Below are 15,487 nucleotides of genomic sequence, written 5' to 3'. Positions count from 1 at the left end.
AATATGTTAACTTTTATATTTCTTACATTAGTCTTAATTTCCATCATCTCTAGTATGTCTTCTGTGACTTGCTTCTTTTCAATTTTATTTCCAGCTCACTCACTCCTTTTCTTGTACCCTTCTGCAACCTGGCTTCCTCTACAGGCACCATCAGCATTTATCCACAATTCCCTAAGTTAACAACGAGGTTACTATTGAGGTTACCTGATGTGCAGATCTTCTCTAACCCACCGTCAACCATACATTTATATAGTTAGGGTATTTGAGTTTTTCACTGTGTGTTTTTGTTTCTGGGTAAGTGGAGATTATTGCAGCTGAGGCCTTATCTGACCATTTCCTCTTCTGTATAAGTGAGTAACTGAAAACCAGCAACCATGTGCTTTCTCTATTCTATTAGGGGAGTTCTGTTCGAAACGGATATTTACCCACATTAAGATTGAAATAAAGAAGAGTATTTCTCTACTAAACTCCAAGTAAATGGAAAAGAAGCCACAGCAACTTGTACATCCATTGTAAGGAAAATCAGTTTTTGTTTTCTCTTCAGGTATTCCTGACGCGCTCTTCAGCCAGCTGTAATATATTCTTGCTTAATTCACAGATTTATTTTGACCCTTCTCCAAGGTTAGATGTAATATAAGCATCTCAACATTGCAGCAATTGCAGTATCCTGGAGAAGATTATTTGTGATAAATGAAAGCTAAGCAGGGGTCACTAGAACTCACAACAGAACAAAACATATCATCTCTTCTGTCAAAATGGAAAAAATAGCTCTTATTTAAATTACATAACTAAATCTCCAGTTATTAAATATTCTTTAGCATATAGCCTTTAAAAACCATTTTTAAACCATTACAATGACTTCAACAAATGTGCATTCGAAATGCAGGCAGGCTCCTAAAACTTCAGGGCTATCCGTTCTATTTTCCTACTCGCCCACATCCCCTAGTCTCCAGTGTTTTTCAAAACTAACGGGTTATAAAACCATTATTTTTTCACTTGCCTTCCGTGGTTTGCCATCTGATTCAATAAATGGGTGGGTTAAGCCCTTATGTTCAACCCACTTAGGCAGTCCAGACACTATTATTCTTCATCAACGATGAGGAAAGCCCTCATTCAGTACCATTCTGTAAAACTGAGCAGCCACAAAATGCTACTTATTTTTCCCTTTCCCCACAGTCACTAGGAAGCAGAACAGAGACACGAAGCACTTTATTCTTGAAGGAGAAGAAAAGGGAGAAGATACATCTCTTTTGAGAAAGTTTGGGCCAGCTGAGAAGTTAGAGAAAACAGTCTACACAAGAGACCACCCTTTCTTCTGATACCAACTGCAAGTTCAGGCGGTTCCCCAAACCACCATTCTTGTTCAATAATTTGTTAGAAGGACTCACGGAAATCACTAAACACTATTGTATTAAAATCATCCAAGGGAAGAAGTGCATTAGGAGAAGTCAGGAAGTACCATAAGTGGACCTTCCATTGTCCTCTCCTTGTAGAATTAGAAAATGTTACTTTCCTGGCATCAATGTGTGACAATACAAATGGACTGCTGCCAATCAGGGAAGCTCAGCCTAGCCCTGTATTCAGAGTTTTTATTGAGACTCCTTTACATAGGCAGGACTGATTCACTGATTCGTTGCCCACTTGGTTGATTGTACTCTACAGTTTCCAGCCTATACCCTAAATCATGTTATTGGTCTTTCTAATGTGACAAGACCCCCCAATCTGAGACTATCCAGGTGTATCTAGCCCCCACCCTGAGTCATATCCTTAGACTATCAATAACACAAGGTCCCTGGCAAATAAAGATGTTCCTATCAGTTATGAAATCCCAAGGGTTTAGAGATTACCATGAAAAGCTGAGGTCGAGGGGCAGAACCCTTCTGGCATAAGGTTAAATTCTTTACTACACATCTTCATTTTCTCATAAGACTTTGATTTGGGCACTTACCGCATGCTTATGGTTGCAACCATGCCCTTAGGCATTTTGAAGGTCAATAAAATGGAGATGAAGAAAGCTAGCTTATAGTGGAACATATATGGAGGCAAGAGAAAAGATGAAGGCAGGTGTAAAGTGCAGCAGGATTCCTGGTTATAAACTCACACCTTGGCATTATGGGCTTGGAACCAATATAGCAAGAGCTCTTTTACTCACTAGCAACCATGAAGGAGTGGACTGCCATCAACATTAGTACCTGCATGAGAGGGGGCAGACACTGCCAGTTCTGCATCTCTGAATGAAAAGAGAATGAACAGTAGCCTACACGGTACATTTAGAGGAATTCCTCAAAGCTCCCGTACCCAACGAGATTGCCCTGACCTGCCGAATGCCAGAACTCAAACACCATTTAGGTTACGCTTTGCGTTTTCACTGTTAAAATACAAATACGTTAAACTGGTAGTACCCTTGGATACTTTACTTTGATGTTGTTTATTGGGATTAGCAATGGAACTAAATTCTGATGGGTGAAGAGGAAGAAAAATTATGAATTGTGAAAACTTCATGAGGGCCTGAATGGAGAAAGATGAGAGAGAATTCCCCAAGCCCACTTTGCCCCATCCATTTTGTAGCTCAGAACAGTGCACAGTGTGGCCAAAAACAGGGGAGCTCTCAGAGTCTATAGCGAACCCTGCTTTTCCCCAGTAGCTGTGGGACATAAATACCACAAAACGCTGGAGTTAAAGGTCTAGGTTGAAGTCTTGGCTCAGCTGTTAACAACCTGTAACTTGCGAACATCAATTAAGCTTTCTGAATCTCTGTCACCTCAATTCTAATTTGGGAATAATATGAATTCCCTCACAAGTGGGTATGAGGCTTAAATGAAATAACATATGGAAAAGCACCTTGTGAAACCTGTTTTCTTAACTACTATATAAATATATTATTAGTTGAGCAGATTGAAAAATAGTTTTAGGTTTTTTTATATCTAATTTTGAAACTATATATATACATATATATATATCTTTAAACTTGAGAATTTAAATTATACATACATACATACATACATATCCTCCAAAGCAACTGGGTTCTACAAAATAATAATACTTGAAGAATATTATCAGGAAAACTGTACTAAGATACTCCTTAAAAAGGGGGCTATATAGTCACACAGGTTTAGAACATTCAGGAATCTAGATATCTAGATACTGCTCTGAGGGAATCTCAATACACATTAGCACAGTGAAGGCTCTGAAAAGACCTATGAGAATAAACAAAGTGTAAGGCTACTTGACACAGAATTTCCCAAACTTAACTAACACTGACCAGCCTGAATGCTAGTAGAGAAGAATGGAATGCTCCCTTCCATCAATAGGCATTACAGTAGGCTTTTACAGCAAATTAAGGAATTTATGGTTTCAAATTTAAGAAATAAAGCTGCAGCACCCTAACCAAGAGATACATCAGAAAAACTGTACTAAGATACTCCTTAAAATATCACTGCTGACAGTGATATTGTTAACGCATTGGTAGTTCACTTTACCCAAGCTTATAAATAAGCTTAAGTAAAATTTCACCACACACGGGTGAAATTTTACCCATATACTTCAAATCACACCCTATATACTTCAAAATCAAATGGCAAACAGAAATTCAGCTACACCATTCCAAAATCTACTGAACAGTAATAATATCTGCAGGAGAACATGTTAACTTTTTTAATCTAGGATTTCTTCTTTCAAACTATATGTATTAAGTTCCTTAAGACAAAATAGGACTTAAATTGTAGTCAAAAGGGGAAGGGGCATTTTTAAATATACCTTTATACCTGATAAATAAGAGAAGTGTGACATTAAAAAGAAAACTTTTAGCAGCAAGCAATGAAAATGAAAAAATGGCTACATGCAAGATTTGGCCATTTCGGTGACATAACATTTTCTTTTCCTTTCGGTTTTCAGCCTCTTTCCATGGGATTGTACCCATATCTTTAAAACACAGTTACACATAAAATGCCCTCTTTAAGATCTTCAGCAGCATTACATATCCAAAGAGTTGAGATACAACTATTTAGCATGGCAGTAATGAGTGGCATGGTATTAATATGCAGTCTTATTTGCCACAACTTCCCAAGTCCAGCTCCCCACCATGACCTGTTTCCAGTGCCCCTTTTAATGTGTTTCTGAGAACGCCATTCATCACATTATAATGATTTGTTTTCCTGTCTGTGTAATGAGAATGTAGGGTTTTCAGTAACAGAGTTCTGTATTTCTTACACAGGTCCTAAACAGTCACTCAATACATGTATGTATAACGAGCAAAACTTTAAATGAAGAGAATCATTACACTCATGCTTTTTGTAGGAAGATTGTTTTCTTAGAATGCCGACCAGGTTTAAGCACTAAAAATAAAGTATAAATCCCTTATGTTCCTTTCAGGAAAATGATATCAACTACACTTTTCATAAACAGAAAAATTCTTATATTTTAAACAGCATCACATAGTGGTTGAAGGGACGAACTCGGGAGCCAGACTGCCTGAGTCCACACCCTAGCTCTATCATTTACTACGTGTATGATCTCAGATAAGTTACTTAACACCTCTTTTCAATGTCTCATCTGTAAAAGAGGATTATTAATCCTATAAGTGATATTACTTTACAGGTTTACTGTATTAAATGAGCTAACGCACATAAAACATTTAGGATAGCACCTAGCATGCAGAAAACATGATTTATGAATTAGCTATTATTGTCATTATTACCCACCTTTAATATTTTCTAGTTCATCACTAATTATACCCTGTATAATCAAAGAACCCTGGATGATGCTAGGTCAGTCTACTTTAAGGTTGTCATAGTTGCAATATCAGGTAATTCTCATGCAATCTTTTTGAAATCGCAACTATGGTTGCTAACACTGGCCAGGCAAAGGACACAGTAAAAGCACTTCCAATGCTGCTATTTTCAAATCAATGTCATGATAGTAAATCTTCTGCATGGATTCCAAAATGCAGGATGCTCCTTTACTAGGCTCATGGGAAGATGTCAGATAGTTACTGCTCTACTTTTCTCATAAACAGTCTATTTGTCCCTTTATTGTACTTGTCCCAATCCTTGTCAAAATTGCCATATCCTTCTGTCAATTTATGTAAAGCAGAATGCAGTTGTCTTAATACGAACTTGCTAGAACCCTGCTGAGGGCTTAAGGCTCTAATGCAATGCATCTTCACATGATGAACAAAATAACACTGAATTTTACACCGTTTTTCATGCTAAGAATGCATATCCATTTATCTCCATAATATAACCTCTGTTTCATTTCATACTATCCCTTAGTACTGCTCATTTAGGATTGTAGATTAATAAGTGTGTTCGAGTAATGATTTTGCATTTTTTCAAATTAAATCTTCTCACTAATTTTATAATTCAATTAAAATAAGCCATCAAGTTTTCTTAGCATGATTTGCTCTTTATAAGCCCCCTGCCAATTTTCCCCATTTTCATTGTTTGAGAAGACCTACTGCTGAAATGAAGCTGTGCATAAAGAGAAAATGTTTTCTAAACTTCCTATATTAGTTTGGCAAGGCTGCTAAACAAAGTACCATAAATTGAGTGGCTTAAACAACAGAAATTTATTGTCTCACAGTTCTAGAAGCTAGATGTCTGAGATCAAGGTGTCAGCAGGGTTGCTTCCCTTTGAAAAATCTTTTGTGAGGAAAAATCTTTTCCATATCAGTTTCAGTCGGATTAAAAAATGGGGCAAATAAGAGTATTCACATCATAGACTTGTAAGAATTAATGATCTAATCTATATAAAATGTTTAGAATAGTGCCTGGTGCATGGAAGGTGCTGGGGAAATTTAGAACTATTACTATTTTACAAAAGATAACACTGAGGCTCAAGGATATAAAATGACTTCTCCAAGATAATGAATGCATGTGGTCATTGGTGAGACCCAATCTGAACTCCAGAACTGCTAAAGAGTTTCTATTTTTCATGTGCATGAACATCACACTTTGAAGTAATGGAGACATTTGGGTACTCTGCCACAGGAGTATAGTACCAACCAGCATTGTTGCATGTTCAAGAAACCCTGATTGCTGGACTATATACCTGGGGAACTGAACTTAGGGAAATAAAGTTCTTGCAAATCAGTTAACTACCTTTGCATTAGGTTCTGGAGTAGCTGGTTTGGCTGGAACAAGAAAAACTGAGGAACTGCTGCCCTGGATGTAAATAAAAACACTTTTTTTTTTTTTTTGCCACATCCTGTGTGCATCTCTTATTGCAACCAAGAGAATTATTTGTATTATTATTATTCCTTGAACTTTCTGTGCTTATCAAGTCTGTAGGAAATATTCTATTTCCTATGCCCAACTTCACATTATTGTTTTGTTTATCTTTAAGAATAAGTTGCATTTTGTATTTTTAAGTCTTATAAGAAACCTTCCTTTATCTGCTGGCATGACAAAGATAAACCCTCTCCTGTTTTCTTTTGGGACAGAAGCTTCCTCCATCATAGATCTTGTAAGTACATTATAATCACAGGTTTCCTGGTCTCTATTTACCACTACATTAAGGATACCATATTCATTTTAAGTATCTGCAGTAATTAGCACACAGTCTGGTGTATAAATATTTACTGACTAACTGGGAGACTGATTAGTAAACTAAATGACTGACTGAATGAATGAATGAATAAATGAATAGATGAATAAAAGAAACAAAATCTCAGAGTCTCAGCATCCAATCATTAGGCATATTATAATTCACTTGACTCTAATTTAATTTTATTAAATTATTAATATATTATATAACTATTAATATTATATAATTGTTAATGTAATTTTACTAAACTATAAGCCAAGTAAATTATAATATGCCTAATGACCAGAGAAAGACAATATGGAAAAGTGAAGGTAAAGGTGTGATTTGTGAGTGATATTAATCAGTTATGAAACTCCAAGTTGTTCTGCCTGGATCCATAGAATTAAAAAAGAGAGAACATTTCACCACCAGCTACCTAGCCTGTGTTCAAATCTTCAAAGTATTCACTCGATTCCTTTAATCAATCACTATTTTAGGAAGTTCTTCATGACTTTCTAATTGTCCACATTCATTTTCTTTATTTTTCCTTATTATAGACAGATTTTTCAAATGAGTTAAGTAGATCACCAATTTTTAGAATCATCATTAGCTTCAAGCATTTCTCTCAGTTATTAGTATTTCCCTTCTCTCTCTCTCTGACTAGATTCTTTTCTCCATTTTTAAAAGGCCATCTGTTTTTTCTATACTTCTTTTTTCCCATACATCTCAAATAAAGTCAACTTTACCCTATACCAAGAGCAACCCATGTTTGTAATAACGGATCCTAGACACTTTATCAGATTTCCATTTTTGGATAAAGATACAAGTGATTTCCTATTGTGTTCTAAAAAAATAAGTAAATAATTAGCATTCATCTAAATTTTAATCTGTCCCAACAAGGTAAATTGGTAAAGCCGTTACCATGAAAACATTTTACAAATAATTTAAACAAATATTTTGATCCGTAAGTATATTAAAATTAAAACACGTATTCACTGACCCCAACAATCCCACTGTTAGGAATCTGTAGCACAGAAATAAAAGCACCCCATTATTGCGCCCTGATTGTTATGCCAAAAAAACTGAAAACAAAATGAATGCCCATCATGAATGGGTGTTGAAAAACTTATGGTACATCAATATCATGGAAAATTATGAAGTTGTTTGTATATGATTATATGAGTCCAGAGAAATACAAGAGTATTCAGCAGGTTGTTACTGGGGAAGGGAGAGGAAGCTGGAAAGGAAAAAGAGAGAAGAAAGAGGAGGGTAAAAAAAAAAATGAGGGACATTCATGAAAAAACAATATGTAGAAGACAATTGCATGTAAAATTGCATATGTGTGAATCAATACGAATAAACACAGAAGCATAACCACATGGTATCTGAGGAAAACAGAACTACCCATTTTTACTTTTTTTATTGTTTTACTTTATTATTGTATTTTTTATTGTATTTATTGTATTGTATTGTATTTTTATATTGTATTACTGTTAATTTTTTATACTTGAATTTTTAATTTGAATTATTTATCACTTGGATTATGTATATAACTTGAGAAACAACATTTGCATTGTGATAGATAGATAGATAGATAGATAGATAGATAGATAGATAGATAGATAGATAGATAGATAGAGAAAGAAAGAGAGAAAGAGAGATGGAGTAGTGCCAATCGGATCAAGAATCATGTACTCATAATTCAGAACTCAAACCCAGCCATTGGATAAGAGATAGATTATAGGCAGTAACTCTAGACTATAATTAAACTGTTTGATAGAGTATATGTCCTATCAATTATATTCTTTTTAAAAACAACCTTTGCTGATTGTCATTTTTAATCCACTTTCAAGATGCAGCTAATGTCATTCTTTCTTAATTGAGTTATCTACTTGTCTCTCCAAATATCTGATTTCCTAGGAAGTCTCCAAAATTCCTCTAAAAAATCCTCTTAAATTTACATACTTTGTGATATCTCATTTTTCTGGATAAAATATGATACCATGTAGGGGATGCCTGAATTCCTACTTCAGGATATATACCCCTCATAATGCATCAATTTTTCTTTTTGAATTCAACAGTTCTACAGTGAGAGAAGAAACATCAAAATCTAAAGATAAACACACTTGGACGACAATACTGAAAATGCAGTTCAGACTCCTGAAAGTATTTTGTATAGTTGGTCGTCTCTAAAGACTTCTAAAACTTTGTAGTATACAAACTTGTGAAAAGACACAGAGTCTGCCTGTGTTCAAAATAATCTAATATTTTCACCAACCCAAAATTTAAAAATACGAAGTCTAGCTACTTGAATTTCAGAAAGCGTTTTAATTATTTCGGTAAATAAAAGTTGTTAAGAAATTGGAATGATCAAAATATTCAAGTAGTGATGCAGAAAATAAAGAACAAATTAATCCAGGTATAATTTCTAGGCCATTATCATTACCATATGTCTCTTTAATTACCTTTCCCCTCAGGGACTTGATGTTTTGAAAGATTTGCTCTACCTAAACATATGAATTAATAAAGTAATAATTAATTAATGTTCTAAAAATTTTAATGAATCAGTGACATGTGTAATTGCCCATCACAGCTAGTGATCGAGATGAGGAAACCAGTGTTGCACATGTAGTTGAAACAATTTAGTTAGAGGCAAATAACTTGTTTGTCACGGATCGATGTAATTTCTGTTAGCTTCTTGAAAATAATGGAAACAGTTAAAGACACACCATAGAGCTCAACATGTACACTGACCTCTGTCTCAGAATCAAAATTCCATAGTCAAAGAATAAATTGGGGTTAAAATTCAGCTACATTTTAATTCACAAATTTGTTTTTTAAAAAAGCATGATCAATATACAAGAATAACTGTGAGGTGACCCATGAAAATCTTGAGCCTTAACCTTCTGCCAAGGGTAGAGGAGACAAATGGACATCAGAGATGAGCTCTCAGCAACTTTCCAATTTCACTTACAAAGATTTAAGTAACGGATAGGAGAAGACAGAAATATCAACATAAGATAATAAATACAATATTTTCATTAGCTTCTACACCTATTTAAGTTCTTCTATAAGATTGGTTTTGTTTTCTTTTTCCTGTCCTGAAAAGGTTAACATGAATATGTTCACATTCTCTGGAGATTAGAATCAGACGACCAAGTCAAAACAAATTCTTTTGAAAGCACCCAAATGCACAGCAGATGTAGTAAAGGATATATCATTGGCCATTGCAAAAATTTCCTGCACAAGCAACATCTTAGATGCATATGTTCAAAATTGACAGCTGATAGAGTTCCAACCTTGAGGACTACGTTACCAAGTTTTGAAACTTTGAGAATCGGGCAGGTGTTAATTTTTTTTTTTTTTTTTTTTTAGTAAAGGATACAAAAGTAGTAAATATCACATCACACTGAATTTTTATTAATCCCCACTTTTTTCATTCACAAACCACAGATATCTCACAGAAGAATACTGTACCAGTACTTTTAAACCATAGCTCCATTAAAGATTTAATATCTGAGGTCAGAATGAGGTTTTCTTATTAAGCTGCCATTTCCTTTATAAAACAGACCATTTTGTACTTACTGCTGCCCTTTGAACTCTTATAGTGAATAATTAAAACTGAATGGAAAAAAAAATACTAAACTGCAAAGCATAATTTGTGGTGCTGAGTACACTGTAGGTTGTAGGTTTTTGCTTAGTGGATCATTTTAAATGCTCATTGATATCCATAGGGACAACCCAGCCATTAGTCTGAATCGACAAAATTGGCTGGCCCCTAAAAGCAAAGCAGACAACTCCAAATCATAATACGGATGGGTCCCCAGCTTACAACAGTTTGACTTAAGATTTTTCAACTTTACAATGGTGCAGAAGCAATACACGATGAGTAGAAACCATGCTTCAAATTCTGAATGTTGATCTTTTCACAGGCTAGTGATATGTGGTACGATAAACGCCCTTGGGATGCTTGGCAGCAGCAGTGAGACACAGCTCTCAGCCACAAAATCACCAGGGTAAACAACCCACACTTACAGTGTAGTATTAAATGCATTTCGACAGGATATTTTCAACCTAGGAGAGTTTATTGGGACATAACTCCGTCATAAATCTAGGAGCATCTATAAAATGGTCTTGTTGGTGACTCACCATATTGACAGTGGGGTCCCTGAAAACCTTCGGTGCACTGGCATCTCTGGGCTTCACTGTCTGAGCGTCTCTCCGTTAAAACAAGCCTCTACTGCAGAGACAGCTAAAAGGTGGGGAGTTAAGGGGAGATGGAGAATGGAGTTGAAGGAAAGAAAATCTTCAATGTAAGTACCAAGTTGCTAATATAAATATAATCTAGAAATTTCCATCAGTCCTCAGCCCTCGCCATGGCATGGTTAAACAGTGTTTTCATTACATGTTAAGGCCTTGTGCTCTAAAGTCTTGTAGAGCTCTATATGTGGTAGCATCCATGTCACCTCAAACTTGTAGATATGCAGTCACGTGGCCAAAACAATCTAAAAATCAATCGAGAAATTGCAATACTTACTGGAAACAAAGGACTATGATAGGGGTCATAAAACAGTATAAAGAGTTCATCTCATGGTCATTAATTTCCAGAAGTTTACAATATAGTTGAGATGACGCCATGGGCAGATGTTTACCCTGAGCTTAAACCAGCCAGCTGCAGTGGTCTGGCGCTGCCTACAAATACAGTGACCCTGGGAACACCACTTAACACTAAGCCTGCTTAACATGGGAAGCCTGAGGCAACTTCACTAAGATATTTCAAGAGCAGACAGCACAGTGGGGATGAAAGCAAGATGGTGGCAATCTCCCTAAGGTACAGGATAGCAGGAGAGATAAATTGCTGAGCTATGGTGCCACATTGATTGCAGTACACTGAAACATTTTAAGTGACTTGGTAATAACCATAAGCACAGAGGTAAAGTTGTTGCTAGATGGAGCCATCTCTCCTGGTGTAAATGAACTATATATTGCCACCACTTCTGCTGTTTGAATGCTGTCGAACTCTTCCAAAGGTTCTAGAATATTCTCACCAGACATTTGCATACCTCGTCTTAAAAAGTAAGCTGTCTCCAGAGTTCTGCAATTAATCACATGTACGAGGTGAGAAATCCCATTTAGATTTAGTATAGTGATTTCCCTCTGGACTTTTGAGTCAACCATGGATTACAAATTTAATGATATGGGACAGGGGCAAATGGAAAGGGAATATGGAAGTCAAGGTGTAACTGGCTGGCTTTAAATACACTGTCTTTTAAATAAAGAGACAGAATATAAAGCAGCAGTTCTATGGGTCTTGAGTTCTGACTTCTCATTAGAAACACTTAACAGAAAAGCTTTTTGTGTATTTTTGCACGTCATGTATGAATTTTCAGTCCAAAGAGATGCTCTGAATCTGTGGTGATTCTAAAGATGCCTAAAACTTGATAGGCATATTACTGAAACCCTATACAGAGTGAAACCATTACTTCAAGTGACAGAGAGTTAGACAAGAAGAATTATAACTTACAGCGTAGACAGCCAGGGTCATCATCCTGCCGGCTCCAACGTGGGCAGCACCGGTAGATGGTATGCAGCTCCATGCTGTATGCCTGTCTGTAGCCGGTATAGTACCGGGTCCTAGGAAACATAGCAATCTAAATCAGTAATGCCTTCTCTAAAGGCAAAGCTGTCATCTCACACCCAAATCCTGCCATTTACACACACACGCATGTGCACACACACACATCTCATTATAAATGCAACCAAGATTCAATATAGGTATAGGTTAATGAAAATGAAGAGGAACCCCCATGTCCTATGGTATAAACTATCCTGAGAGTCACTCAAGTGATCAAGAATGAAACCCAAAATGATCAAGAGAATAATGAAATCATGAAGGATAATAAGGTACATGCTTTTTCAATGTGACTGTGAAGGTCCCTCATACATTGGTTCCACTATAGCATGCATTCTCAACAGTGGTAACATCATCCACAAGCTAGTGACAACTATTTCTTTGGTAGGAGAGATGTGGAAAAAATCTTACCTAATACAATGGTTTATGGTCCTACAAAGGAGCACTGTATAAAACCAATACAAAGTATATCTGTGGTATTAAAACCTTACGGGGGAAGAAGACAATTACTAAAAATTTATTTAAAAGATTACAAAGGTTCTTTATGAGGACAATAATGAACAAAAGGTTGAAAACACTAAACTATAGCTATCTGTGCTGACCTTTTAATATACCATAATACTAAGCATTTCTAAACTGGCTAACTTCCTTTCTATCAAATCAATGTCATATTTATTGTTTCTGTAAAAAGTATTAACATATTTTCTCCCCTTTATATACCAATCCTCATATCTCTAGCCCAAACCCCCCTCATTATTCGAAGCCAATTTCAAGGTACACTTCCTCCAACTTCTCTTTCCCCATCATGCCAATGTATAGTGCTCTTTTTTCTTCTCTCAAAGCAGGACTTTTTGGTCGTTTATCACTTTTTATGACATTTAGTTATTCACCATCTTGAAGTGTAACTTAATATTTTGTATGTGTATGTCTCCAGTATAAGTATAGGGACATAAGTATAGGTCTGCATACTTATATACAAACAAAAGGGATATTAGTTTGGCAAAGATGCCAAACACTGCCTCAACTCCACAGCTAGTGTCATAAACATTTACCGAATAAAGAATAGATAAAACTTCTAAGCTATTGAGAATAAAAATATAAAATGTTCTATTTATTCATGGTTGTTTTTCCAAGTCTGATGTCTACTGGTAGTGAACTTTCTTTGGTTCAGTCTAATATCAACAATAATTAAACCTCATGGGAGAATACAGAAAATCTAAATAAAAAGCCATTTTCAAAAACAAGTACTCCAATGAACAAACAAATTGAGTACCTACTGTGTAATAAGCATTGTGCCACATGTATCAAATATGTTTTCAGTTAATCCTCATGCATGGTATTATTTTTCTAACTTCACAGACTAAGGCATAGGGAAATGTAGGAACTTTGCCTAAGGCCACAAAGCTAATAAGAGCCAGGGGAAGTTTTCTGATTTAAAGATCCAGAGCACAGACCGAAAAAAAGATTATCCATCTGAAGGTTAAACACACACACACGCACACGCACACACACACACACACACACGAGTATGCACACATATTATGTAAATATCCACCGTAAATTATTTAGCCTTATAATATTTTATTTAGTTTCATATTATCAACGTCCTGCTATTTCTATACAATGGCAAACCCAGTTATTTATAATTAATTATATCATAATTAAATATTCTCAACTTTCCTTTGACAAAGGTAGTGGTAGTAGTAATAATATTAATAATAATAACAATAATAAATTTATTAATCTAAAGCCATACTTTTTTAACCCTCAATTCAGACCAAATTGATTCATTTACATAAAACTTAATCCATTAGCACTTATCTGTATTAAGAGGTACTGAGATGTTTTGTAAAACTATTTTAAAACTTTGAAAAAAAAAAGTCCACATGAAGCCCTGACGCATAGAAAGCGCTGTACTTGCTTTTCCTCTCTCCTCTCCCAACCTGCTGAGTTAATCCTAATTCAAAGGCCACACTAAAGTCAAAGAAGCGCCTGGTTTTAAAGTGTTAGAAGAGAACCAAGGGCAGGTCAGACGTTCTTTCACCACCGTAGATGCCCCGGATCCAGGGATACTAAATTTAGCAAACTAACACAATATTCCTTGTTTCTGCCAGTCTTCTGATCTTCAGCTCTCAATAGCCTATTCTCTCAGGTGGTAAAATTAGTGCCATCTAACCCAAAACACCTCACTCATCAATGAGGCTTAAAGTAAGTGAATAATATATCCTGTCTCTGAAGGAAAACAAATTATTCCAAAAGTTCCTGGAAGGCATATCTTACTCTTGTTTATTTAATTATATAATTACTTTCTGAAATTGATTGGATGAAACCTTTAAATGCAGCTGGGACTTTTGGTTTTGATATGCAGTAACCCTTACCTCCGCTCGTAACCTACACACCACCTTGGGCCAACACAGCCCTGTTTCCAGAGCTTGACAGTGTGTGAGAACGCTTTGACATACGGGTGTGGAAGGCCCACCACAGTCAGTTGTTGTTCTTCACAAACATTTGGCCTTGGAAAAAAAAAAGAGAGAGAGAAATGATGCAATAAAAATAGATTGTTTCTTTACGTTTTACACATGAATCATTCATTCCTCCATCTTCCACAAAAAGCTTGTGGTGACTTACATAAAAACATAATGTAAGAGAGGAAAATACAGGCAATATATAAAAAAAAATTCAGGCCCAGGAAAAAGAAAAATCAGAATAGATTTTAAAAATAAGGAGACATTTAGAAGATAAATATAAAAGCCATAAGTTTCCATGTGTTTAGAAAAACTGAGGTGCAAATTAAGTTCTGAGATCTTTAGTAGACAAAATTTTAAAAGGAACAGAATTGCACAATTCTCAATATACATGAAGAAAAAACAGGCGGTTTCATTAAAAGCCGTCAAATTTTTCCTAGAAATTATTTCTGAACAATATTTTCCATCATCATGCTTAGTTCAGCTTCACACACAATGCTTGTTTAAACACAAATATTTTCCAACCAGCCCCATTATATTAATATTTCCTTATGGAAAGTTTATAGAAATTTATAGGATTTTAGACATATGATCTTTAATTTTTAAATGTGTGCAGGTAAATCACCTGGATTGTCAGAATTAAAATCCTTTTGTAATCTGAGGAATGCTTTACTTAGTGATGAATGATTTACTAGTCCATATCAATTATTTCATATTTGAAAACAAAACTAATTATAAAAGCAAGTTGGCCCAACCGCTCATATTTTTCATGTACCCAAAGTTACCTGTATATCATGCACTAACCTCCCTGGGGTCAGACTTTGATGTTTTTTCTTGCCATCAGAAAACCCAGTCTAGCTTTGTCTCC

General features: G+C 35.5%; 1 protein-coding gene across 1 annotated transcript in view; it reads right to left on the bottom strand.

The window, feature by feature from the left end:
• The window catches only part of LOC105305969 (EGF-like and EMI domain-containing protein 1), a 453,542-nt gene that overhangs the window by 383,128 nt on the left and 54,927 nt on the right, over window positions 1-15,487 (bottom strand). Inside the window, 4 exon segments of the mRNA XM_011380831.1 lie at window positions 10,672-10,733; window positions 10,735-10,774; window positions 12,047-12,156; window positions 14,533-14,667. Of these exon segments, the coding sequence (XP_011379133.1) occupies window positions 10,672-10,733; window positions 10,735-10,774; window positions 12,047-12,156; window positions 14,533-14,667 (347 nt within the window).

This window comes from Pteropus vampyrus, unplaced genomic scaffold (assembly GCF_000151845.1).
Source record: "Pteropus vampyrus isolate Shadow unplaced genomic scaffold, Pvam_2.0 Scaffold12, whole genome shotgun sequence".
Taxonomy (NCBI): Eukaryota; Metazoa; Chordata; class Mammalia; order Chiroptera; family Pteropodidae; genus Pteropus; species Pteropus vampyrus.
This window is presented reverse-complemented; position numbering and strand designations above follow the sequence as displayed.